The sequence below is a fragment of the Oncorhynchus gorbuscha genome, linkage group LG11, assembly GCF_021184085.1.
Source record: "Oncorhynchus gorbuscha isolate QuinsamMale2020 ecotype Even-year linkage group LG11, OgorEven_v1.0, whole genome shotgun sequence".
In the NCBI taxonomy this organism is placed as follows: domain Eukaryota; kingdom Metazoa; phylum Chordata; class Actinopteri; order Salmoniformes; family Salmonidae; genus Oncorhynchus; species Oncorhynchus gorbuscha.
In genome coordinates this window covers 14,730,810-14,757,063 of record NC_060183.1, presented here as the reverse complement: position 1 = coordinate 14,757,063, position 26,254 = coordinate 14,730,810, and the positions used below count along the sequence as shown (strand labels likewise).

General features: G+C 44.6%; 1 protein-coding gene across 3 annotated transcripts in view; it reads left to right on the top strand.

Moving 5' to 3' along the window:
- LOC124048140 (protein phosphatase 1B-like) overlaps window positions 1–21,164 on the top strand; it is a 37,715-nt gene extending 16,551 nt beyond the window's left edge. For 2 of the 3 annotated variants that reach the window (XM_046368610.1, XM_046368608.1), the window contains exons 2-8: window positions 2,638–3,132; window positions 3,835–4,008; window positions 4,125–4,298; window positions 16,177–16,294; window positions 17,058–17,169; window positions 17,288–17,345; window positions 19,215–21,164. In XM_046368610.1, the coding sequence (XP_046224566.1) occupies window positions 2,650–3,132; window positions 3,835–4,008; window positions 4,125–4,298; window positions 16,177–16,294; window positions 17,058–17,169; window positions 17,288–17,345; window positions 19,215–19,238 (1,143 nt within the window). In that variant the 5' untranslated portion in view covers window positions 2,638–2,649 and the 3' untranslated portion in view covers window positions 19,239–21,164. The remainder of the gene's footprint in view (window positions 1–2,637; window positions 3,133–3,834; window positions 4,009–4,124; window positions 4,299–16,176; window positions 16,295–17,057; window positions 17,170–17,287; window positions 17,346–19,214) is intronic. The other variant, XM_046368609.1, reaches the window with a different exon arrangement.
- The last annotated feature ends 5,090 nt before the right edge of the window (window positions 21,165–26,254 follow it).

Sequence of the window (26,254 nt, the reverse complement as noted above, 5' to 3'; positions counted from 1 at the left end):
CACAAAATACTGCGCGAATTTGCATGCTCGTGGATACGGAGCCCCAGAAATATTAAATATGGTGACGGATTAGGAGCCACTCCCTTCAAAATATCACGGCCTCTTGTCATATGGATATGGCACATATCAATATCAGTATCACAATTTTTATAAAAATTGGATTAATCGTGCAGCCCTACATTGACCCAATAGCAGCCTAACCTAAATTACTTTTCAGAGGGAAATGAATATTAACATTTTGAGACGCCGTAGCCAGTATGAACTTCGTCAAAATAATCTAAGGTAATGACAGATTTCATGAGTTTTTACGTTTTTTTTGCTTAGGACATTTTACTCGTGCTATTTGACATTTAACTAAAAGGTTTGGTGCAGTATTTCGCCATGGAAAAAATGTGCATGAAAATGAGTCATCTCTCGTTGAATGATAACACACTTTATTGAATAATCCTTACTGTCGACCAATCACCCACGAAGGGGCGTATATTTAGCCTCAGAACTTCGGTTTGTTCGGACACCAAAAATATTCTGGAGGCAATCAAAAATATCCCTCACAGTCCAAAACGTCATCATAATATATCCACGAACTCCACCGAACTGTTTCGGCTGGGAAGCACGCGGACGCCTTATTAACCTGTTGCGACGAGCAATCCCGTATCCGGGAGCGTAATTATAGCCTCAAGCTCATTACCATAACGCAACGTTAACTATTCATGAAAATCGCAAATGAAATGAAATAAATATATTGGCTCACAAGCTTAGCCTTTTGTTAACAACACTGTCATCTCAGATTTTCAAAAAATGCTTTTCAACCATAGCTACACAAGCATTAAGCCTAGTATTCAGCAGGCAACATTTTCACAAAAACAAGAAAAACATTCAAATAAAATCATTTACCTTTGAAGAACTTTGGATGTTTTCAATGAGGAGACTCCCAGTTAGATAGCAAATGTTCAGTTTTTCCAAAAATATTATTTGTGTAGGAGAAATCGCTCCGTTTTGTTAATCACGTTTGGCTAAGAAAACCCTCCGAAAATTCAGTCATTACAACGCAAACTTTTTTCCAAATTAACTCCATAATATCGACAGAAACATGGCAAACGTTTTTTAGAATCAATCCTCAAGGTGTTTTTCACATATCTATTCGATGATAAGTCACTCGTGGCAGTTTGGTTTCTCCTCTGTTCAAAATGGAAAATGCATGCACCTGGAGATTACGCAATAGTTTTGACGGAGGACACCGAGCGGACACCTGGTAAATGTAGTCTCTTATGGTCAATTTTCCAATAATATGCCTACAAATACGTCACAATGCTGCAAACACCTTGGGGAAACGACAGAAAGTGTAGGCTCATTCCTTGTGCATTCACAGCCATATAAGGAGACATTGGAATACAGCACCTCAAATCTGGCTCACTTCCTGTATGAAATTTCATCTTTGTTTCGCCTGTAGCATTAGTTCTGTGGCACTCACAGACAATATCTTTGCAGTTTTGGAAATGTCAGTGTTTTCTTTCCAAAGCTGTCAATTATATGCATAGTCGAGCATCTTTTCGTGACAAAATATCTTGTTTAAAATGCGCCCAGAGGTTCAAGAGGTTAAGTCTCCCTCGCGTCTCTTCTCTCTCTCTCTCACTGTGTACAAAAGAAGACATTGCTTCTTCCATGCGAATGTTGATTACAACAATAAAATAAGTCACAGATGAAAGGGAAAATTGTTTTTCCGTCAGTAGCCCCATGAAATCAGCCTATTCACCTGCATTGTGAGTAGGCCTAGGCTACATCTTGATTTACGCAAAGTATCAATAGATTTACTGTTCAAATAAATGATTAGTGTTATTAGGAACAAAGTCAAATTGATTGTATAAACCACACAGGTCAGGTCATTATCGCCACAGGACAACGCAGACGGAATCATGGATTTCGGACATTAAAACGGAATTCAACAATATTTTTTATTGAACTTATTAATAGGATATCAACTAAATGCATTAATTAGCCCAAGGTAATCATAATGCATCAGTGATTTGTATTTTCATGTAATTTTCTGAAACAGCACATGAATGCCCCGTCTGTGTGTTTAGCCGTTAGCCATGATGCTAATGAAAACAGTCTTCTGGTAGACTGAAATGATTTCCCATAAACCTTCTCAATTAGATGTTAACTGCAAAGTAGCCTATGACTACCTGGCAGAATTATATATTATTTGTATCAATCCAGTGGCCATTTGTTTTGCAAACTGCAATATGAGCACTACCGATACATCGCTAACCAAACAACTGTCTCTGGCTGGTGCACAGTTGAATTAAAGGGTAACTACACCCAACATTCCCAGACATCAAAAGTTGTCTCTGGGTGTGTTTTTAAGCTTTGTTGCGGATTTAGAACATCCAATTAGTTTGTTTTCTAATAAAAAGTGTGATTTAATTAAATATATATTTTAGTGAAAAACTGGGGAAACATCATTCTTGGGGGGGAAGAATGGACTCGGGAAGAGAATAAAATAGGTGGCGCCGGTGGGAAAAGTTAGTCTAAAACCTGTACCTCATGAACATAAAATAAGTGTCTAGACTTCCTAAAGGTAACATAGTCATATGTTAATATGTCAATGTTGATTATGTACCTTATGTACTCTGTCAGCAGTGTGTAGGTATGGGGGCGTTCCTGGACAAGCCTAAGACTGAGAAGCACACGGCCCATGGCCAGGGCAACGGGCTGCACTATGGCCTGAGTAGCATGCAGGGCTGGCGGGTGGAGATGGAGGATGCCCACACTGCCATGGTGGGCCTTCCCCAAGGCCTCAACGACTGGTCCTTCTTCGCCGTCTATGACGGGCACGCCGGCTCCCGCGTCGCCAACTACTGCTCATCCCACCTGCTGGAGCACATCCTGTTAGGGGGGGCTGAGTTCACCCCGGGTATGGGCTCAGTGGAGGGCGTGAAAGATGGGATCCGCGCCGGCTTCCTGAGGATCGACGAGTACATGCGCAACTTCTCGGACCTGCGGCATGGGTTGGATCGCAGCGGCTCCACGGCAGTGGGTGTGCTGCTAAGCCCCTCCCACCTCTACTTCATAAACTGTGGCGACTCCCGGGCCGTGCTGAGCCGAGAAGGGAGAGTTGGATTCTCCACACAGGTACAATACTACGCACTAGACCAGGACTCTCCAACCCTATTCCTGGATAGCAACCGTCCTGTAGGTTATCACTCAAACTCTAATCTAGAGCACCTGACTCTAATAGTTAGCTGGTTGATGTGCCTAACCAGGTTAGTTACAACTGGGGTTGGAGTGAACCTACAGGACAGTAGCTCTCCAGAAACAGGGTTGGAGAACCCTGCACTAGATATATAATGGCCCAATACTGTACAATATATCTATACATACTGGGGATGCATGCAGATATACATACATACTGGGATACATAATATAATAATAATAATAATATATGCCATTTAGCAGACGCTTTTATCCAAAGCGACTTACAGTCATGTGTGCATACATTCTACGTATGGGTGGTCCCGGGGATCGAACCCACTACCCTGGCGTTACAAGCGCCATGCTCTACCAACTGAGCTACAGATGGACCGTCAAAATACATACATACTGGGATACACACACTCAAAGGGAGAGTGGGTGGAAGGAGGGGGGGATTTTCTACATGGGTATAATACTGAGGGTGAGTAAGGGGAGAGGGTGGGATTGATGAAGAGACTGAGCGATAGTGACATTAATCATGTATTTTTAGGGGATCTGTTTGAGCTAGGTGAGATGCAGAATCTCTAATCTTGATCATGTAATGAGTAGTTATTTGGGATGCACATATGACCCCCCCTTTAGGACCACAAGCCGTGTAACCCCAGAGAGAAGGAGCGTATCCAGAATGCAGGGGGGTCAGTGATGATCCAGAGGGTGAATGGTTCCCTGGCTGTGTCCAGAGCCCTGGGGGATTATGACTACAAGTGTGTGGATGGGAAGGGTCCCACAGAACAGCTGGTCAGCCCAGAGCCAGAGGTGTGTTTTTAAAAAGCCTTTATTACTGTAGCTTGTTGATTGGAACAGCTTATTGTTCTTTGTCCTTGTTGAGGTGTGTGTGATCTCTCAGGCTGAGGTGTGTGTTCCTCCCCCAGGTGTGTGTATTGGAGCGTGCTGCCGAGGGGGATGAGTTTGTGGTGCTGGCGTGCGATGGGATCTGGGATGTGATGTCTAACGAGGAGCTGTGCGAGTTTGTCAGGTCCCGGCTACAGGTGTTTGACGACCTGGAGAGAGTCTGCAACGCTGTGGTGGACACCTGCCTGCACAAGGTAAACTTCACACAATGTTTCTGCCACTGTTTCTTATGACCGAAAAGAGCATCTGGATATCAGAACAGCGATTACTCACCTCGAACTGGACAAAGAGTTTTTCTTTCGTGAGTCAGACGCAAAGGATTTACTACTGCAGCTGGACCAGGCCCAAATCCCCGTCATTCGCATGAAGAGATGATGATACAGATCCGGGTACCTTGTGAGAATAAACTGTATGAGCTCCGTTCGAGATTATCCAACCAAAATTGTAATCTCTTATGTTTCACCGAGTCGTGGCTGAACGACAACATGGATAATATACAGTTGGCTGGGTTTTCCGTGCATTGGCAAGACAGGCTAGCTACCTCTGGTAAAATGAGAGGTGGTAGTTTGTGGTAGTTTGTCAATAACAGCTGGTGCGTGAAACCTCATATTTGAGGTTTTGCTTGCCTGAGGTAGAGTACCTCATGGTAAGCTGTAGACTACACTATTTACCAGGAGAGTTTATCTATATTTTTCGTGGCTGTCTATTTACCACCACAAAGCGATGCTGCTACTAAGACCGCACTCAAAAAGCTGTGTTAGGCCATAAGCAAACAAGAAAATGCTCATCCAGAGGCGGCGCTCCTTGTGGCCGGGGACTTTAATGCAGGAAAACTTCAATCTGTTTTTACCTCATTTCTGCCAGCATGTAACATGTGCAACTACAGGATTAAAAATCTGTAGACCACCTTTACTCCACACACAGAGATGCATACAAAGCTCTCCCTCGCCCTCCATTTGGCAAATGACCATAAGTCTATCCTCCTGCTTACAAACAAAACACTGAATCAGGAAATACCAGTGACTCGCTCAATACGAAAGTGGTCAGATGACGCAGATGCTAGCATAGACTGGAATATTTACTTTACCTTTATTTAACTAGGCAAGTCCGTTAATGCAACCGCTGTGTCAGATTTCAATTTTTTTTTAACGGAAAAAGCAAACCATGCAATCTGAGACGGTGCTCAAAAATATAATAAAAATAATATCCATTGGAGTCAACATAAATTACATGATAAATATTCCCTTTGATGATCTTCGTCAGAATGGACTCCCTGGAATCCCAGGTCCACAATAAATGCTTGATTTGTTCGATCATGTCTGTTATTTATGTCCAATGAGCTACCTTTGTTAGCGCGTTTGGTACACCCATCCAAACGCTGGTGCTGGTCGACCATTTTTTCGGACAAGATCTTCAAAAAGTTATATTACAGGTCGAAACATTTCAAACTAAGTACAGAATCAATAATTAGGATGTTTTTATCATAAATCTTCAATAAAGTTCCAACCGGAGAATTCCTTTGTGTCTTGAGGAGGAACAGAACGCAGGAAGACATCATGTGGTATGCGCATGACCAGGACCTGGCTCTCTGCCAGTAAGCTGACTCATTCCGCTCTTATTCAGTTCCACAACACCGTAGATGCCTCATTCAAGTTTCTATAGACAGCTGACATCTAGTGGAAGCCCTAGGAAGTGAATCTTCATTCATATTTATTTTATTTATTTTATTTCACCTTTATTTAACCAGGTAGGCAAGTTGAGAACAAGTTCTCATTTACAATTGTGACCTGGCCAAGATAAAGCAAAGCAGTTCGACAGATACAACGACAGAGTTACACATGGAGTAAAACAAACATACAGTCAATAATACAGTATAAACAAGTCTATATACAATGTGAGCAAATCAGGTGAGAAGGGAGGTAAAGGCAAAAAGGCTATGATGGCAAAGTAAATACAATATAGCAAGTAAAACACTGGAATGGTAGTTTTGCAATGGAAGAATGTGCAAAGTAGAAATAAAAATAATGGGGTGCAAAGGAGCAAAATAAATAAATACATTAAATACAGTTGGGAAAGAGGTAGTTGTTTGGGCTAAATTATAGGTGGGCTATGTACAGGTGCAGTAATCTGTAAGATGCTCTGACAGTTGGTGCTTAAAGCTAGTGAGGGAGAAGTGTTTCCAGTTTCAGAGATTTTTGTAGTTCGTTCCAGTCATTGGCAGCAGAGAACTGGAAGGAGAGGCGTCCAAAGAAAGAATTGGTTTTGGGGGTGACTAGAGAGATATACCTGCTGGAGCGTGTGCTACAGGTGGGAGATGCTATGGTGACCAGCGAGCTGAGATAGGGGGGGACTTTACCTAGCAGGGTCTTGTAGATGACATGGAGCCAGTGGGTTTGGCGACGAGTATGAAGCGAAGGCCAGCCAACGAGAGCGTACAGGTCGCAATGGTGGGTATTATATGGGGTTTTGGTGACAAAATGGATTGCACTGTGATAGACTGCATCCAATTTGTTGAGTAGGGTATTGGAGGCTATTTTGTAAATGACATCGCCAAAGTCGAGGATTGGTAGGATGGTCAGTTTTACAAGGGTATGTTTGGCAGCATGAGTGAAGGATGCTTTGTTGCGAAATAGGAAGCCAATTCTAGATTTAACTTTGGATTGGAGATGTTTGATATGGGTCTGGAAGGAGAGTTTACAGTCTAACCAGACACCTAAGTATTTGTAGTTGTCCACGTATTCTAAGTCAGAGCCGTCCAGAGTAGTGATGTTGGACAGGCGGGTAGGTGCAGGTAGCGATCGGTTGAAGAGCATGCATTTAGTTTTACTTGTATTTAAGAGCAATTGGAGGCCACGGAAGGAGAGTTGTACGGCATTGAAGCTTGCCTTTAGGGTTGTTAACAGTGTCCAAAGAAGGGCCGGAAGTATACAGAATGGTGTCGTCTGCGTAGAGGTGGATCAGGGATTCACCAGCAGCAAGAGCGACCTCATTGATGTATACAGAGAAGAGAGTCGGTCCAAGAATTGAACCCTGTGGCACCCCCATAGAGACTGCCAGAGGTCCGGACAGCAGATCCTCCGATTTGACACACTGAACTCTATCAGAGAAGTAGTTGGTGAACCAGGCGAGGCAATCATTTGAGAAACCAAGGCTGTCGAGTCTGCCGATGAGGATGTGGTGGTTGACAGAATCGAAAGCCTTGGCCAGATCAATGAATACGGCTGCACAGTAATGTTTCTTATCGATGGCGGTTAAGATATCGTTTAGGACCTTGAGCGTGGCTGAGGTGCACCCGAAACCAGATTGCATAGCAGAGAAGGTATGGTGAGATTCGAAATGGTCGGTAATCTGTTTGTTGACTTGGCTTTCGAAGACCTTAGAAAGGCATGGTAGGATAGATATAGGTCTGTAGCAGTTTGGGTCAAGAGTGTCCCCCCCTTTGAAGAGGGGGATGACCGCAGCTGCTTTCCAATCTTTGGGAATCTCAGACGACACGAAAGAGAGGTTGAACACGCTAGTAATAGGGGTGGCAACAATTTCGGCAGATAAATTTAGAAAGGGTCCATATTGTCTAGCCCGGCTGATTTGTAGGGGTCCAGATTTTTCAGCTCTTTCAGAACATCAGCTGAGTGGATTTGGGAGTAGGAGAAATGGGGAAGGCTTGGGCGAGTTGCTGTTGGGGGTGCAGTGCTGTTGACCGGGGTAGGAGTAGCCAGGTGGAAAGCATGGCCAGCCGTAGAAAAATGCTTATTGAAATTCTCAATTATGGTGGATTTATCAGTGGTGACAGTGTTTCCTATCTTCAGTGCAGTGGGCAGCTGGGAGGAGGTGTTCTTATTCTCCATGGACTTTACAGTGTCCCAGAACTTTTTTGAGTTAGTGTTGCAGGAAGCAAATTTCTGCTTGAAAAAGCTAGCCTAGGCTTTTCTAACTGCCTGTGTATAACGGTTTCTAGCTTCCCTGAATAGCTGCATATCACGGGGCTGTTCGATGCTAATGCAGAACGCCATAGGATGTTTTTGTGTTGGTTAAGGGCAGTCAGGTCTGGGGAGAACCAAGGGCTATATCTGTTCCTGGTTCTAAATTTCTTGAATGGGGCATGTTTATTTAAGATGGTTAGGAAGGCATTTAAAAAAAATATCCAGGCATCCTCTACTGACGGGATGAGATCAATATCCTTCCAGGATAGGCCTGGCCAGTGTTTCAGGGAGCGTTTTACAGTGATGAGGGGCGTTTGACCGCTGATTACGGATGCAGGCAATGAGGCAGGAGCTGAGATCTTGGTTGAAGACAGGAGGTGTATTTAGAGGGGAAGTTGGTTAGGATGATATCTATGAGGGTGCCCGTGTTTAAGGCTTTGGGGGGTACCTGGTAGGTTCATTGATAATTTGAGTGAGATTGAGGGCATCAAGTTTAGATTGTAGGATGGCTGGGGTGTTAAGCATGTTCCAGTTTAGGTCGCCTAGCAGCACGAGCTCTGAAGATAGATGGGGGGCAATCAGTTCACATATGGTGTCCAGAGCACAGCTGGGGGCAGAGGGTGGTCTATAGCAGGCGGCAACGGTGAGAGACTTGTTTTTAGAGAGGTGGATTTTTAGAAGTAGAAGTTCAAATTGTTTGGGTACAGACCTGGATAGTAGGACAGAACTCTGCAGACTATCTTTGCAGTAGATTGCAACACCGCCCCCTTTGGCAGTTCTATCTTGTCTGAAGATGTTGTAATTTGGAATTAAAATTTCAGAATTTTTGGTGGTCTTCCTAAGCCAGGATTCAGACACAGCTAGAACATCCGGGTTGCCAGAGTGTGCTAAAGCAGTGAATAGAACAAACTTAGGGAGGAGGCTTCTAATGTTAACATGCATGAAACCAAGGCTATTACGGTTACAGAAGTCATCAAAAGAGAGTGCCTGGGGAATAGGAGTGGAGCTGGGCATTGCAGGGCCTGGATTCACCTCTACATCGCCAGAGGAACATAGGAGGAGAAGAATAAGGGTACGGCTAAAAGCAATACGAATTGGTCGTCTATAACGTCTGGAACAGAGAGTAAAAGGAGGTTTCTGGGGGCGATAAAATAGCATCAAGGTATAATGTACAGACAAAGGTATGGTAGGATGTGAATACAGTGGAGGTAAACCTAGGTATTGAGTGATGAAGAGAGAGATATTGTCTCTAGAAACATCATTGAAACCAGGAGATGTCATTGCATGTGTGGGTGGTGGAACTATTGGATAATGTATAGTGAGCAGGACTAGAGGCTCTACAGTGAAATAAGCCAATAAACACTAACCAGAACATCAATGGACAAAACATATTGACATTAAGGAGAGGCATCCTTAGTCGAGTGATCAAAAAAGAGTCCAGTGAGAGGAATGGTTGGTTTCGGGGTCAAGGCGATTTAGACAGCTAGCCAGGACATCGGTAGCAAGCTAGCATAGGAAGGGGGTCTGTTGTTAGCCACCTCTTGCGTTCCGTCAGTAGATTAGTGGGGTTCCGTGTGGTAGAGGGGATTAGTCCAAATCACACAACAACAAAAATAAAATAAAAACAATAGATATAGTTATAGAGGCCCAAGAATAAACGTAATAATAATAAAAATAAATAAATTGTCCGATTGTCTATTCTGAGAGCAGCCGGTAAGACAGCTAACGGTTAGCAGGCCGCAGATGGGCGTTCAGGTAACGTCGAGACGGAGGAGCCAGCCGGATCTCCTTCGGGTAGATAACGTCGGCAGTCCAGCCGTGAAGGCCCGGTGGGGCTCCGCGTAGGCAGTAAAACGGGTCCGGATAGGTGACTGCAGCCCAGGAGTGATTGACGGAGCTCAGGAGTGATTGACGGAGCTGGCTAGCTCCGGAGTGATTGATGTTTGCTCCGGAATCGACGAAAGCCGATAGTCACACGGATAGCAGCTAGCTAGCTGTGAGATCCGGGAATGAATGTCCAGAGAGCAGTTGAAATCCAAGGACATGGAGAGAAAAATTGGTCCGGTATGTTCCGTTCCGAGCCGCGCGCCGTACAAAACTGGCGATAGATTTTCGAGCTAAAGGATAGCTGAAGACCACAAACTGTGGTTAGCTGAACACTAACGACTTGCCAGTAAAGAAGCTAACTAGCTTCTGATTAGCTTCTAGCTAGCTTCTGGCTAGCTTCTTGGAGTTTCTGGCTTGCTTCTGGCTAGCTTCTTGGAGGATTGCAGATTTGAGGTAAATAATACTTATTTATAAATATAAATTGGTGAGGCGGGTTGCAGGGGAGTGTTTTGAAGATGAGTTGATGGAAAACAAAAAAATTTATGTGAAAAAAAAGTTGTATAAATATATATATATATATATATATACAGGACACGACAAGACGAGGACAAATGACGTCTGAACTGCTATGCCATCTCGGACGAAAAAAAAAAAATATCCCAATGTGATTTCAATAGGGAATGGGTTGAAAATATACCAACCTCAGGTTTCGCACTTCCTGTTTGGATTTCTTCTCAGGTTTTTTCCTGCCATATGAGTTATGTTGTACTCACAGACATCATTCACACAGTTTTAGAAACTTCTGAGTATTTTCTATCCATTACTAATTATAATATGCATATATTAGCAACTGGGACTCAGGAGCAGGCCGTTTACTCTGGGCACCTTTCATCCAAGCTACTCAATAGTGCCCCTGCAGCCATAAGACATTAATGCAACCGCTGTGTCAGATTTAAAACAAATCAAATAAAAACTTTACGGAAAAAGCAAACCATGCAATAATCTGAGTACGGCGCTCAGTCCAACCCAGCCAAAGAAATATCTGCCATGTTGTGTAGTCAACATTAGTCAGAAATAACATAATAAATATTCACTTACCTTTGATCTTCATCAGAATGCACTCCCAGGAATCCCAGTTACATAATAAATGTTTGATTTGTTCGATAATGTCCAAATAGCTTTTGTTAGCGCGTTTTGTAAACAAATCCAAAATCACAAAGCGCGTTCACTAGGTTCCAATACAGTTCGTCGAAACATGTCAAACGATGTATAGCATCAATCTTTAGGATGTTTTTATCATAAATCTTCAATAAGATTCCAACCGGAGAATTCTTTTGTCTGTAGAAAAGCAATGGAACGTGAGCTAACTCTCTCATGACCGCGCGTCACGAGCCTGTGGCACTCTGCCAGACCACTGACTCAAACAGCCCTTATGAGCCCCTCCTTTACAGTAGAAGCCTCAAACAAGTTTCTAAAGACTGTTGACATCTACTGGAAGCCTTAGTGCACATATGTCAGAGTCAAGGCCCGCGGGCCACATCCGGCCCGCGAGAAGGTTTTTTACGGCCCCTGGGATGATCTTGATTTATTATTAGAACCGGCCCGCAGACCGCAGCAAGCCGGCAGCCCGCAGATCTTTTACACGCACCAATACTACATTTCCCACAATGCAACGGTGACGCACCGAGCAGTAGGCTGCTTCATTTCAATATTTATTGGCACAGCAGTTGTCAGCATCACAGTAAAATTAACTTTCAGATACCCATCAAAAATGGCAAAACGGAAGGTGGACACTGAGAACCGGGGGTTTCAAACAAGGTGGGAGTCGGAGTATTTGTTCACGGAGGTAGCTGGAAAACCTGTGTGTCTTCTGTGTGGAGAAAGTGTGGCGGTACTGAAAGAGTATAATCTGAGACGACATTATGAAACGAAACACGCGGACAAAAACAAGAATATGGACATGGAACAAAGGCTACAAAAGGCAGAGGAATTAAAACGAGGCCTCAAATCTCGACAGGCTCTGTTCAAAAAAGCCAAATCACAAGGCCAGGCTGCTGTCAAGGCCAGTTTTATTTTGGCAGAAGAGATCGCTAAATCAGCCCGGCCATTTACGGAGGGGATTTCATCAAAAACTGCATGATTAAAGTTTGTGACGAAGTTTGCCCAGAAAAAAGGCAACTCTTTTTAAATGTGAGTCTGAGCAGAAACACCATTGCCGAGAGAGTAGACCAGTTGTCCATCAATCTAAAAGAGCAGCTTGTGAAAAAGGGAAAAGATTTCATTGCATATTCCTTGGCTGTGGATGAGAGCACCGACATTTCTGACATTGCCCAGTTGTCAATTTTCATCCGCGGAGTGGACTCCAGCCTAAGCGTGACAGAGGAGTTTTTGGCTTTACGTCCTATGCATGGCACAACTACGGGGCATGATTTGTATGAAGAGGTGTCAAGATGTGTAAATGAGATGGAGCTGCCTTGGGAAAAACTCGTGGGTTTGACAACCGACGGAGCACCTGCGATGTGTGGACACAGGAGCGGACTGGTGTCGAAGATACGGGAAAAGATGCAAGAGGAAAACGCGACAGGTGAGCTGACAGCTTATCATTGTATCATACACCAGGAAGCGTTGTGCGGTAAAGCCTTGAAAATGGAGCATGTAATGAGCATCATCACGCGCACAGTTAACTTTATCAGAGCCAAAGGTTTGAATCACCGCCAGTTCAAGGCATTTCTGACGGAGTTAGAAACGGAGCATGGTGATTTGCCTTATCACACAGAGGTGCGATGGCTAAGCCAGGGAAAGGTGCTTCAAAGATGTTTCGAGCTTCGTGAGGAGATTTGTCTGTTCTTGGACAGCAAAGGGAAAGACACAACACAACTCCGAGACGAAATGTTTCTGTGTGAAATGGCTTTTCTGTGTGACATTACGAGTCATCTGAATGCAATGAACTTGCAGCTGCAGGGTCGGGATCGTGTCATCTCTGATATGTACAGTACAGTGAAGGCATTTAAAACCAAACTGACTCTGTGGGAGACGCAGATGCGGAAAGAAAATTTGAGCCACTTTCCCAGCTGCCAGACCATGAAAGAGAAGCTCTCTACCAGTGCGTTCCCGAGCGCACAGTTGGCTGATAAAATAGGTATGCTTGCCGCTGACTTTCGACGCCGATTTGCTGACTTTGAAGCACAAAAAGCAGGTTGGAACTGCTCGGTAACCCATTTGCTGTTGACGTGGAAAGCTCACCACCAAACCTCCAAATGGAGTTGATTGACCTCCAATGCAATGATGCACTGAGGGCAAAATATGCGGCAGTGGGTGCTGCGGAGTTCGCCCGTTTCCTCCCCGACACAATGCCCCAGCTGCGCATCCAGGCTGCTCAAACGTTGTCTATGTTTGGCAGCACATACCTGTGTGAACAACTGTTTTCTTTGATGAACTTGAACAAAACATCACACAGAAGTCGACTTACTGCTGAACACCTCCACTCAATTCTGAGGATTTCCTCAGCTCAGAGCCTTACCCCGAACATTGATGAACTTGTGGAAAAGATGGGACACCACCAAGTATCACCCTCAACCTCAAACAAGTGAACATTACTGTGCAATCACATATTTAGAGTTTTTACTCAGTTCAAGTTTAAAAGTTAAAGTTTAATATTTGTTTTCACTGCATGTTACTTCTCCTTAAACAAAGTGTTGTTTTTGATTAATAGATTTTTGCACTTTATTTTATTGTATTTCAATCCAATTATATTTTAAAAATATTTCAGTTGAGTGGATGATAGAAAATTGCTATTATTGTTTTTTTCTTTGAAGTAAATTTAGCCCACTTTTGCTAAAATAGAAAATATAGGCTACTGATGGTGCCTTGAATACCGGTTTCTTTCATTTAATGTTCATGTTATGGGGATTTTTATATAAAGGAAATTTGTCTTTTGTGTCTGTTGAAAATTAAAGATTACTGACAGAGCCATAAGAAAATATTGCTTTATTTATCTGATCATATTGGAATATATTTGTTAGGTTTTCAGTAGGTTCAATTAGGTTCACTAGACTATATGCGTCATTTAAAATTTTTCAATGAACATTCGAACAGTCCGGCCCTCGGCTTGTAGCTAAATTTTTTATTTGGCCCTCCGTCCATTTGACTTTGACACCCCTGCCTTAGTGGGATATTGGTCATGTTGCACTTCCTATCTTCAATAGGGGCTGAGTTGAAAAACTACAAACCTCAGATTTCCCACTTCCTGGTTGGATTCTTCTCAGGTTTTTGCCTGCCATATGACTTCTGTTATACTCAGACATCATTCAAACAGATATAGAAACTTCAGTGTTTTCTATCGAAATATACCAATTATATGTATATTCTAGCTTTTATGGCTGAGTCGTAGGAGGTTTACTCTGGGCACCTTATTCATCCAAACTACTCAATACTGCCCCCCAGTCACCAGGAAGTTGACAGCTTCTACCCCAAGCCATAAGACTTCTGAACAGTTAATCAAACCCCCCCCCCTCGTTTCTTTTACGCTACTGCTACTGTTTGTTATCAATGCGTATTCACTTCTACCTACATGTACAGTTTAAGTTGGAAGTTTACATACACCTTAGCCAAATACATTTAAACTCAGTTTTTCACAATTCCTGACATTTAATCCAAGTAAATTATTACTATCTTAGGTCAGTTAGGATCACAACTTTATTTTTAAAATGTGAAATAATTATAGAATAACAGATTTATTTCAGCTTTTATTTATTTCATAACATTCCCAGTGGGTCAGAAGTTTACACAAATTTGGTAGCATTGCTGTATTTGTTTTTCACTTGGGTCAATTGTTTTGGGTAGCCTTCCACAAGCTTCCCACAATAGGTTGGGTGAATTTTGGCCCATTCCTCCTGACAGAGCTGGTGTAACGGAGTCCGGTTTATATGCCTCCTTGCTCACACACACTTTTTCAGTCCTGCCCACAAATGTTCTATAGGATTGAGGTCAGGGCTTTGTGATGGCCACTCCAATACCTTGACTTTGTTGTCCTGAAGCCATTTTGCCACAACTTTGGAAGTATGCTTGGGGTCATTGTCCATTTGGAAGACCCATTTGCCACCAAGCTTCAACTTGCTGACTGATGTCTTGAGATGTTGCTTCAATATATCCACACGAGTTTCCTGCCTCATGGTGCCATCTATTTTTGTGAAGTGCACCAGCCCCTTCTGCAACAAAGCACCCCCACAACATGATGCTGCCACCCCTGTGCTTCACATTTGGGATTGTGTTCTTCGGCTTGCAAGGCTCCCCCTTTTTCCTCCAAACATAACGATGGTCATTATGGCCAAAAAGTTATATTTTCTGTTTCATCCGACCAGAGGACATTTCCCCAAAAAGTATGATCTTTGTCCCCATGTGCAGTTGCAAACCGTGGTCCGGCTTTTTATGGTGGTTTTGGAGCAGTGGCTTCTTCCTTGCTGAGCAGCCTTTCAGGTTATGTCGGTATAGGACTTGTTTTACTGTGGATATAGATCCCTTTGTACCTGTTTCCTCCAGCATCTTCACAAGGTCCTTTGCTGTTGTTCTGGGATTGATTTGCACTTTTCACACAAGTACGTTCATCTGTAGGAGACAGAAAGCGTCTCCTTCCTGAGCGCTATGATGGCTGCGTGGTCCCTTGGTGTTTATACTTGCTTACTGTAGTTTGTACAGATGAACTTGGCACCTTCAGGCGTTTGGAAATTGCTTCCAAGGATGAACCAGACTTGTGGAGGTCTACAAAGAGGTCTTGGCTGATATCTTTTGATTTTCCCAATGATGTCAAGCAAAGAACCACTGAGTTGGAAAGTAGGCCTTGAAATGCATCCACAGGTACACCTCCAATAGGTTAATTGACATAATTTGAGCCAATAAGAAGCTTCTAAAGCCATGACATTTTCTGTAATGAGTGAAATAATCTGTATGTAAACAATTGTTGGAAAAATGATTTGTGTCAAGTAGATCTCAAACGTGTAGATGTCCTAACAGACTTTCCAAAACTATAGTTGGTTAATAAGAAATTTGTGGAGTGGTTGAAAAACAAGGTGTAATGACTCTAACCTAAGTATATGTAAACTTCCGACTTTGATTGTACATATTACCTCAATTAGCTTGACTAACCAGTACCCCCACACGTTGACTCAGTACCCCCTGTATATAGCCTAGTTATTTTATTCTTACTTTTTTACTTAGTAAATATTTTCTAAATTCTTATTTTTCTTTTCTGCATTGCGTTTCACAGTACGATCAGCACGTGACCTATACGATTTTATTTGACGTTCCAACCCTCTGTGTGTGTGTCCAGGGCAGTAGGGATAACATGAGTGTGGTGTTGGTGACTTTACCGGGAGCTCCCAAGGTGTCTGAACAAGCGCTGAAGAAAGAGGAGGAACTGGACAAATACCTGGAGACTCGTGTAGAGGGTGAGAACACGCACATCCTCTCTGAGAGCTTGGTCACACTGCACCGAAGAACAGCTAAAAGCAGAGTTTTTTTTAGCGAGCCGCCCTATCGCTAGCTGTCTCTGCAGTGTGTTTTAGCGAGCCGCCCTATCGCTAGCTGTCTCTGCAGTGTGTTTTAGCGAGCCGCCCTATCGCTAGCTGTCTCTGCAGTGTGTTTTAGCGAGCCGCCCTATCGCTAGCTGTCTCTGCAGTGTGTTTTAGCGAGCCGCCCTATCGCCAGCTGTCTCTGCAGTGTGTTTTACCGAGCCGCCCTATCGCTAGCTGTCTCTGCAGTGTGTTTTAGCGAGCCGCCCTATCGCTAGCTGTCTCTGCAGTGTGTTTTAGCGAGCCGCCCTATCGCTAGCTGTCTCTGCAGTGTGTTTTAGCGAGCCGCCCTATCGCTAGCTGTCTCTGCAGTGTGTTTTAGCGAGCCGCCCTATCGCTAGCTGTCTCTGCAGTGTGTTTTAGCGAGCCTCCCTCCCTATCTGCTAGCTGTCTCTGCAGTGTGTTTTAGCGAGCCGCCCTATCGCTAGCTGTCTCTGCAGTGTGTTTTAGCGAGCCGCCCTATCGCTAGCTGTCTCTGCAGTGTGTTTTAGCGAGCCGCCCTATCGCTAGCTGTCTCTGCAGTGTGTTTTAGCGAGCCACGAGCAATGGCTGTTTGCGCCGATTCAACATGTAGAATCTGTTCAATGGCACCCAGCCGTCCATCTTTCTGTTTCCACTTTAACCCTGTGTCTGTCCATAGACTTGCTGGGTGGCTGTGGAGAAGAGGGGGTTCCTGACCTTGTGTCTGTTCTGAGGTACATCGCCTCTGAGAACATCCCCAACCTACCTCCTGGAGGAGGCCTGGCCAGCAAGTAAATACTATGAACACACACTCACACTGAAGAAATGTACTTCATTGTCCATTTTCTTTTCAGATCAATCTTCACTAATGCACACAAACTATAATGTATAATCTCTGTGTGTATTCAGGCGCAGTGTGATCGAGGCGGTGTACAGCAGGCTGAACCCACACAGAGAAGAGGAAGGGGTGAGTAACTCTCCTTTGACCGCTGACCTCCCACTTCCACAATGATCCACTCCAGCCCAGTCACAACAGTGCCACCCTCTGGGCCGGGGTGTGAATGGGCTTCGAGGACCAAGCGTGATCAAAATGGAGTATTTGATCCAGAGTCAAGACTTTGTTTCACATGACATGAAAACTGCTCCTTGATGTTCCTGCCATGTCCCAACCTTTTAGAAAATTCCACTTAAGTCCAGGATGTCTTAAGAACAGGAACTAGCTATATGGCGTGGTCTAGACTGTCTTTACTGTGTCTGTGTTTTGGGAATTGGGACTCGTAGTGGGGGATTGGAAGGCACTGGTGGCTTCTCCTCTCCTCACTGGACAAAGACGATGTCACTACGGGTAGCTGGCCACAGGGGTAGAGCTAGTATGGTGTGAGAAGCGTTTGTGTGCGTGCGTAAGTGTGCGTCATTTCCGCCTGCACCACCGGGGGCAGTATCGCTCAGTGCTGGAGTAAAGCTCTTGCTGTCTACCGTCTGCCTGGGGAAAATACACCCACACGTGAGGAATCCTCCTCCTTTACTGCAGATGACCTCCCTGACTCCCTCTCTCTCTCCCCCACCTTCACCGCCGTTGTCGAGACGCCAGAACCCCCCCACCCCGACGCAGAGAGGACCAAAGAAATGGCCCCTCCAGCTACTCTGGCAGATATCGACCAACCAGATCCTCCGGCGGCTCCGAAAAAGTTTGTCCAACCAGGCCCCCTCCCCCCGTCCACGCTCTCAGACACCATAAGGGGACAGATGGAAAGATGAGTGGTCTAAGTCTAGGGGCCGATCATGTATGGACCTCTACCTGACTGAATGAGGAGTTCTCTCCTCTACTGGACTGGTGTTATAAAAGCACAAGTTCCCATAAACCACCTGTCTGTGTCTGTCTTGCCTGCCTGTCTGGTCGGCCATGCGTGAGAGAGAGTCTGTGCGTGCCAGTGCGTGTGTGTTTGCTAGAATGTGTGTTGAGGTGTGTGTGTGTGTCCACTTCCAGTACTTTAAGATCCTATTCTACTTCAGGAAAAATACAATGTTCTAAAAGAATGCAAAGTTTAAAATACAGAAGTTTTTTTTAATCCTTGCTTTTCAAAAGCTTTGTCCCCTATCAGTGTTGTATTTCTAAATACTGAGTTGTTGCCTTCATATACTAAGTGCCATATTCAGAGATAAATACAAGGCACAAAATGATGGTTTGTGTGTATGCACGTTTTACTATACTATACGAGGACCAGAAGTCCTCACAACAATAGTAAACCAACTAAAATCGAGAGAACTGAGGACATTTTGCTGGTTCTCACTTGTAAAAGGCTATTGGGGGGGGGGTGCTGAATCTGTTCCATACAGCGATTTGTGAACAAATATAATAAAAGTGATTTGATTTAATAATCATACTCAGATCTGTATCTGATTTGGTTTGTCTCTTGTCTGTCAGATTTGGTCGGTGTCTGACAGTCTTCCTGTTCTGGTATAGAAACACCTTTTCTTGTAAACATTCCATTGTGGGTCTGAAATGGCTCTTCACGTGCTGAATAGTGTACAGTGAATTCCTATTACATAGGCATCCTGGCATTTCTAGCATACTCAGTACAAATGTTATATTCCTGACACAAATCTTATTAAATGGGATGTAGCCTAATATAAGAATTCAGACACAGCCGGCCTTTCAGTAGTCCACCGTCAGATGAGTCCCAGATGGACTCGTCCCACATATCGACCTCTCACATTCTTAGCTCGGGATCCACGCACACTTCTCAACATCAGTACGTAAATAACATCAGAGGTATATTGTATTTCCTATGCCACCTCATAAACACCTTCTCTCTGTCCTCTCTCTTTCTCTCAGTGTGATCTGGAGGACCACTGGTAGTCGTGGTAACGGCGACCCCCGGTCTCCTCCTGTGATTGGTCTAGCCACCCAGAGGGGGAGTTGCCGCCTCCACACACCCAGTGGACGACGTGCATGTGTGTGAGGACGAACCCACACACACACGCTCTGCTGTTACCTGGGAGGAGTGTGTTTTTGGAGGTGTTGCGCTTTTAAGGACTGATGAAACGTCAGGATGGTAGAAGATGATTTTTACCTTCCAGGTTTTCTGGTGTTTTATTTTATTTTTTTGATGTTGTTGACATTGATCACCCGACTACACACGGACATGAGGACCTGAGGTGTATTTGTTTGTGTGTGTGAAAGAAAGCTTTGAGGCGGGGGACCAGGAACCAGACTGGTTCAATCTGGCTCTTGTCTTGGACCCGAACACACACACATCCTTCAACCTTACACACCACACCCTGCACATGCATGTACCACCTACACACACACACACACATACACACACACACACTCAGAGGAAGGTCCACGTGCTACATGTTGATGGTTATCCAAACCCTCACGACCCCCTCTGCAAAACTCCACCGCTACTGGACAGTTATTGGTTAAAACTGATCCCACCTGACTGCCTCTGATTGGCTCCTGCTGATGGATGGAGATTTGTGATGTTTTTTTCCCTCTTGTTTGCTGTCAGATAAAGGAAGGAGGAGAAAGTGGAGTGCTGAATCCCAAACCAGTTCCTTCCCCCTCGGCCCTAGATTTGCGCGTTCGTGCCAGCTATGTGCACACGTTTCCCAAAGCTGAGGGAGTGGAAATATTGTGGGATTAGGGGCTAATTCGACCCTCTGTTACACCTTGATACTTCACAGAAAACTAGTATACCGACACCCAACACGACATGTTTTGGAGTTTGTGCGTTTTCACAATTTGTCACACATATTTGTTGTTCTGACGTAATGAATTATAATTCCTTCCAAATGAAATGTTCAATTTACTACGATTTACACTATATATTGAAACAATGGGACATTTCTCAATTAGGATTTCATGCATATTTTAATTTATGAACGTGAATTGCATCATGCAAGTCGTGTGTGTGTCCCAAAGTTGGGGTTCATTGATCACTTCGTTGTGCTGAAAATTGTGTGACAATGGAGGAACCTCAGTGAGTTGGTAGATGCAAGGGACTGGTTTGGGATTCAGCAGAGGACTATAAGTCTCTCTTCTCTCGGGTGGGAATGGGCTCACAATGGTGGATTCTGAGGGGGTGGCTTTTGTGTGAAGATCTCATCCTGTGTGATGTCACTGGCTGGACTGAGGGAGGGAGTAGGGCTTAGGGTGTCACTGTTGGACCTACTGTGTCTAAATCAGACCTCTCCTAGATCCCCCTCTCTCACCACCTCCCAGCCCTGCCGCTCTTCCCTGCCCCCTGATCGAAGCAGGATCAATGGTTAACCTCGTCACTTTGATCAACAGTCACATGTAGCTGTTTTATTTGACAAAGTATTACAGAAGTTTAATTCAAATGTCGCTTTTTTAAAACTAGGAAATATGGATTTTGACAATATTTAGGAACTTTACCTAAACATTTGATCCTGCTTTGTGACGACATACCCTCTGGTAGACTCAGTTGGCCCCCAGACTTCTACTTTTAAAGGTGCACCCCGCAATGTGACATAACCATACACTGCAGGGCAACTTCCTGGTTACACAATTCAAATCTACCAAAACTGACACTTAATAATCTGTTGCTGTTTTCTTTAAAGCAGAGTGCTGCCCTCACTGTATGACGAAGTCAGACTGTGGACTGTACCTTTTAACCCAGGTAGAGTCCCCAGTGTTAACCCTGTGTTCCTGGTTCGGACTACATCGGTAATGTTTTGTTTTTGCTGTTTGGTTGCACTCACATTTTGATTACAGAAAGCGTCTCTATATGAAATAAAATACCTGCCAAGGACCAGTGGCCACAGTCTCTGGGTAGTGTGTATGCCTTACCCTATTTATGTGCTTTCCAATGTTCACTTATTTTTCTGGAAGTGGACACTCATGCCTCTTCAAGGAGGGACAATGAATGGAGTGTACACTTCAGGGAGAATCAAACCGCAGACCCCCCCCACCCAATACCCTCTGTTTCTCAATCATCATTTCACCATAATCTCCAATTGAAATCACATCTTTAAGGTGTTCTTAATCTGAGCTGGATTAGGGGATTATGGGCCGTTTGTGTGTTTTGTGGGGGAGTTGTTTAATTTTGTGATGGGTTACTCGATCTCCCGGGGTCAGAGGAGCTTCAGTTATAAATATTTTATTTTTTATTCATCTGTTACTCATGGTAACACACACCAGCGCCTCTCCTAGGGCAGAGGTGTGACTGGACATTGTCCTGCGATTCTTTTGTTTTGTGGAAGGTTCTGCATATAGATAGTAAAAGTGTGTGTGTGTGACAGCATATGATTTCTAGTGGAGTCATTTAGCAGATGAGGTCAGGCCATTGTTAGAGGGATAATCTGCTTTGACTGCTCAGATGGGTTAACACGCTCTGGATTAGAGCAGATTATTATCCACACAAAGACACGCCATGCCCCTCCCCTACTGCTGCCCCCCTCCTACCTTACTTCTGTGCCCTCTGTCTCTTCCTATCCCTGTCCATTTTCCTTCCGACCCTCCTTGTTTTCAACTCAATTCTATTCAAGGGCTTTATTGGCATGGGAAAAGCATGTTTACATTGCCAAAGCAAGTGAAATAGATATATAAAATAACAGTAAACATGATTCACAACTCCCTCCTTCTCTCGCCCCTTTCCTCAGGTTCTCCTGTCCTCTCTCTTTCCTCAGGTTCTCCTGTCCTCTCTCTTTCCTCAGGTTCTCCTGTCCTCTCTCTTTCCTCAGGTTCTCCTGTCCTCTCTCTTTCCTCAGGTTCTCCTGTCCTCTCTCTTTCCTCAGGTTCTCCTGTTCTCCTGTCCTCTCTCTTTCCTCAGGTTCTCCTGTCCTCTCTCTTTCCTCAGGTTCTCCTGTCCTTTCCTCTCTCTTTCCTCAGGTTCTCCTGTCCTCTCTCTTTCCTCAGGTTCTCCTGTCCTCTCTCTTTCCTCAGGGTTCTTTCCTCAGGTTCTCCTGTCCCCTCTCTTTCCTCAGGTTCTCCTGTCCTCTCTCTTTCCTCAGGTTCTCCTGTCCTCTCTCTTTCCTCAGGTTCTCCTGTCCTCTCTCTTTCCTCAGGTTCTCCTGTCCTCTCTCTTTCCTCAGGTTCTCCTGTCCTCTCTCTTTCCTCAGGTTCTCCTGTCCTCTCTCTTTCCTCAGGTTCTCTTGTCCTATTTGAGTGTGTTCCTCCAGCTGTTTGTGTTTTTGTCCACAGTCATTAAAAACAACCTTGTTAATGTGATGTCACCATATTACTGGATAATTATTTAATTAGAGTAAACATCTGCCCAGTTCAATTTACCCCCCTTCCCCCTTCCCCTCCCTTTTGGGTGTGTGATGGGTGTTTGTGTTTTTAATTGAGTGGGTACTCATCCACATTGCTCCTGCCAAACACCAGGCCCACTAATGTTTCTTTTCCACTGTGAGGCTGGATTTGATCTCCTCCCTGAAGACTTCTCAAATGTGAACACATTCAAACCGTTCTGATTGGTCCCAGAAACCGATGGGTTGGGCCAGAACAGGTTAGTAAAAGCAGCGTTTAGGAAATAGTTATTGGTCCAATTACTGCTGATTTATTAAGTACAAAGGATTTCTAAGAGGTCAGTCTGACTGAATGTATTTAATTTTACTAGGAAAGTCAGTTAAGAACAAATTCTTATTTTCAATGAAGGCCTAGGAACAGTGGATTAACTGCCTGTTCTGGGGCAGAACGCCAGATTTGTACCTTGTCAACTCGGGGGTTTGAACTTCCGGTTACTAGTCCAACACTAACCACTAGGCTACTCTGCCGTATGTAGAGAGAGATTAGTTATAGTCGCGCGGGTTGAAACTCCGTGTTGAATTCAAAATTTCCTACCGTCATATCTAAGCCAATGACACAAGTGTGGATGAAAATTCACAAATGAATTTAATTGGAGGTATGCAACACCCTCCCCGCCTCGTAATGATCTTTCCCACCGTTACCGATTATTAAATTTAAAAAATGTACAGGGTCGCCAGCATTAGTGTCGTCAAATAGTTTTGCTCAAATGCTAAACGTCGGATTTTTAACAAGGCTACAGCATCCATAAAATGACCTTTAGATTTGGATTTAAGTTTGTAGGTGCAACAGTTTTTATTAAATTTTTAAAAATATATATTTTTAAATCACGATGTACGGCTCTCACATGCACATTTCTGCCCAATACAAACCAATGATGTGCTACCTTTTTATATTTCATTTTCTGCTAAAATCTTTTCAGACAAGTTCTAAAACCGGGTGCAACTCGGTTGCTACTCAATAGTAGCAGCTAACACCAGTAGGGTGAGAAGCAAACGGTAGCTGGATTTTACTATGGAAGGTTTTTCATATGGCTGAAGTAATGTGTTAACTGCTGACCTGGACACTTCTGCGTAATCCGGGCACAAACAAATAAACTAGCGAACGTCCTTGGCAGCTATCAGAGCCAGTTAGAAACGCCAAACTTTGGGAACTTTAGAAACACACCAGAACAGACGTGTCGCTGTTGGAAAACCCATAGCAAATTATATCCCTTAATTTATGTGAGAATTCAGTACACTCCTTCCTCTGTCAATGACATTTTCTTGTCATTATAATCCAATTTACACTGACTGATCAGTACAGTGTCAAGTTACTTTTTAATGTGTTCCTGAAGTCTCCATCCACCCAGTAAAAAGTAGCAGGGCTGTGGGTTAAACACGAAGCACCCAGATAAAACATCACTATGTTCATTGCTTGCGCGACCTGTGCAGTCAGAAGACAATGCCATCCATGCTTGCTAACTTGTAACTTGTTTCCAACACAAATGTTTTAGACAGACAAGCAAGCGAAATAAACAGAGTAAATGAACAAACACATTTTGTAACTGTCGTCACCAGACTGTCCATTTCAATAGTGTCAAGTTGAAGTACACTTTATATACAAAAGTATGTGGACACCCCTTCAAGTTAGTGGATTTGGCTATTTCAGCCACACCCGTTGCTGACAGGTGTAGAAAATCGAGCACACAGCCATGCAATCTCCATAGACAAATATTGTCAGTAAAATGGTCTTACTGAAGAGCTCAGTGACTTTCAACATGGCACCTTCAAAAGATGACACCTTTCCAACAAGTCAGTTCGTCAAATTTCTGCCCTGCTAGTGCTGCCCCGATTAACTGTAAGTACTGTTATTTTGAAGTGAAAACGTCTCGGAGCAACAACGGCTCAGCCGCGAAGTGGTAGGCAACACAAGCTCACAGAACGGGACCGCTGAAGCGCGTAAAAAATAATCTGTCCTCAGGTGCAACACTCACTACTGACTTCCAAACTGCCTCTGGAAGCAAAGTCAGAACAATTACTGTTCATCAGGAGTTTCATGAAATTGGTTTCAAAATTGGCTGAGCAGCCAAACACAAGCCTAAGATCACAATGCGCAATGCCAACCAACGGCTGAAGTGGTGTAAATCTCGCCGCGTTCTCTGGAATGATGAAACCTACTTCACCATCTGGCAGTGTGACGGACTAATCTGGGTTTGGCGGATGCCAGGAGAACGCTACCTAACCGACTGCATAGTGCCAACTGTTAAGCTTGGTGGAGGAGAAATCATGGTCTTGAACTGTTTTTCATGTTTAACACCACAACATACAATGACACTTTAGACTATTCTTCCAACTTTGTGGCAACGGTTTGGGCAAGGCTCTTTCCCGTTCTCAGCATGACAGTGCCCCCCTGCACAAAGCGAGGTCCATACAGAAATGCAACACATTACCTTGTATGCGGTACAAATCACATTGTGGGAGAGCCTCCTCAAAGACTATGAATTAGGCTGTTTTCAGAAGGTTTGAATCATAAGCATCCTGCCTACACATTGTTGGAATTGCAATAGACCAACATAGCTACTGTAGTGGGTCAAAGCTGTGTGCTGGAAAACCTTGGTTGAGCATGGGTAAAGTAGCGCATTGTGCTCGTGAATTTCCTTTCTTTTTTGGCTTCAGACCACAATTCCTACTTCTCACTTTTTGTTTTTGTTTTTTTATTAAATTCAGTGAGAATCATCAGGCAACTCCTCTCCTTCCCTTTGCTCCTCCTCCCCTTCTCTACTCCTCTCTTCTCCTCTCCTTCCCTTTGCTCCTCCTCCCCCTCTCTACTCCTCTCCTCCCCTCTTCTTCTCTCCTTCCCTTTGCTCCTCCTCCCCTTCTCTACTCCTCCCCTCTTCTTCTCTCCTTCCCTTTGCTCCTCCTCCCCTTCTCTACTCCTCTTCTCCTCTCCTTCCCTTTGCTCCCCCTCCCCTTCTCTACTCCTCTCCTCCCCTCCTCTTCTTCTCTCCTTCCCTTTGCTCCTCCTCCCCCTCTCTACTCCTCCCCTCCTCTTCTCCTCTCCTTCCCTTTGCTCCTCCTCCCCCTCTCTCCTCCCCTCTTCTCTCCTCCCCTTCTCTACTCCTCCCCTCCTCTACTCTTCTCCTCCCCTCCTCTTCTCCTCTCCTTCCCTTTGCTCCTCCTCCCTTCTCTACTCCTCTCCTCCCCCTCTCTTCTCCTCTCCTTCCCTTTGCTCCTCCTCCCCCTCTCTACTCCTCTCCTCCCCCTCTCTACTCCTTTCCTTCCCTTTGCTCCTCCTCCCCCTCTCTACTCCTCTCCTCCCCTCCTCTTCTCCTCTCCTTCCCTTTGCTCCTCCTCCCCCTCTCTACTCCTCTCCTCCCCCTCTCTACTCCTCTCCTCCCCCTCTCTACTCCTCTCCTCCCCCCCTCTCTCTCCTTCCCTTTCCTCCTCCTCCCCCTCTCTACTCCTCTCCTCCCCTCCCCTCCTCTCTCCCTTTGCTCCTCCTCCCCCCTCTACTCCTCTCCTCCCCTCTCTACTCCTCTCCTCCCCCCTCTACTCCTCTCCTCCCCTTTGCTCCTCCTCCCCCTCTCTACTCCTCTCCTCCTCCTCCTCCTTCCCTCTGCT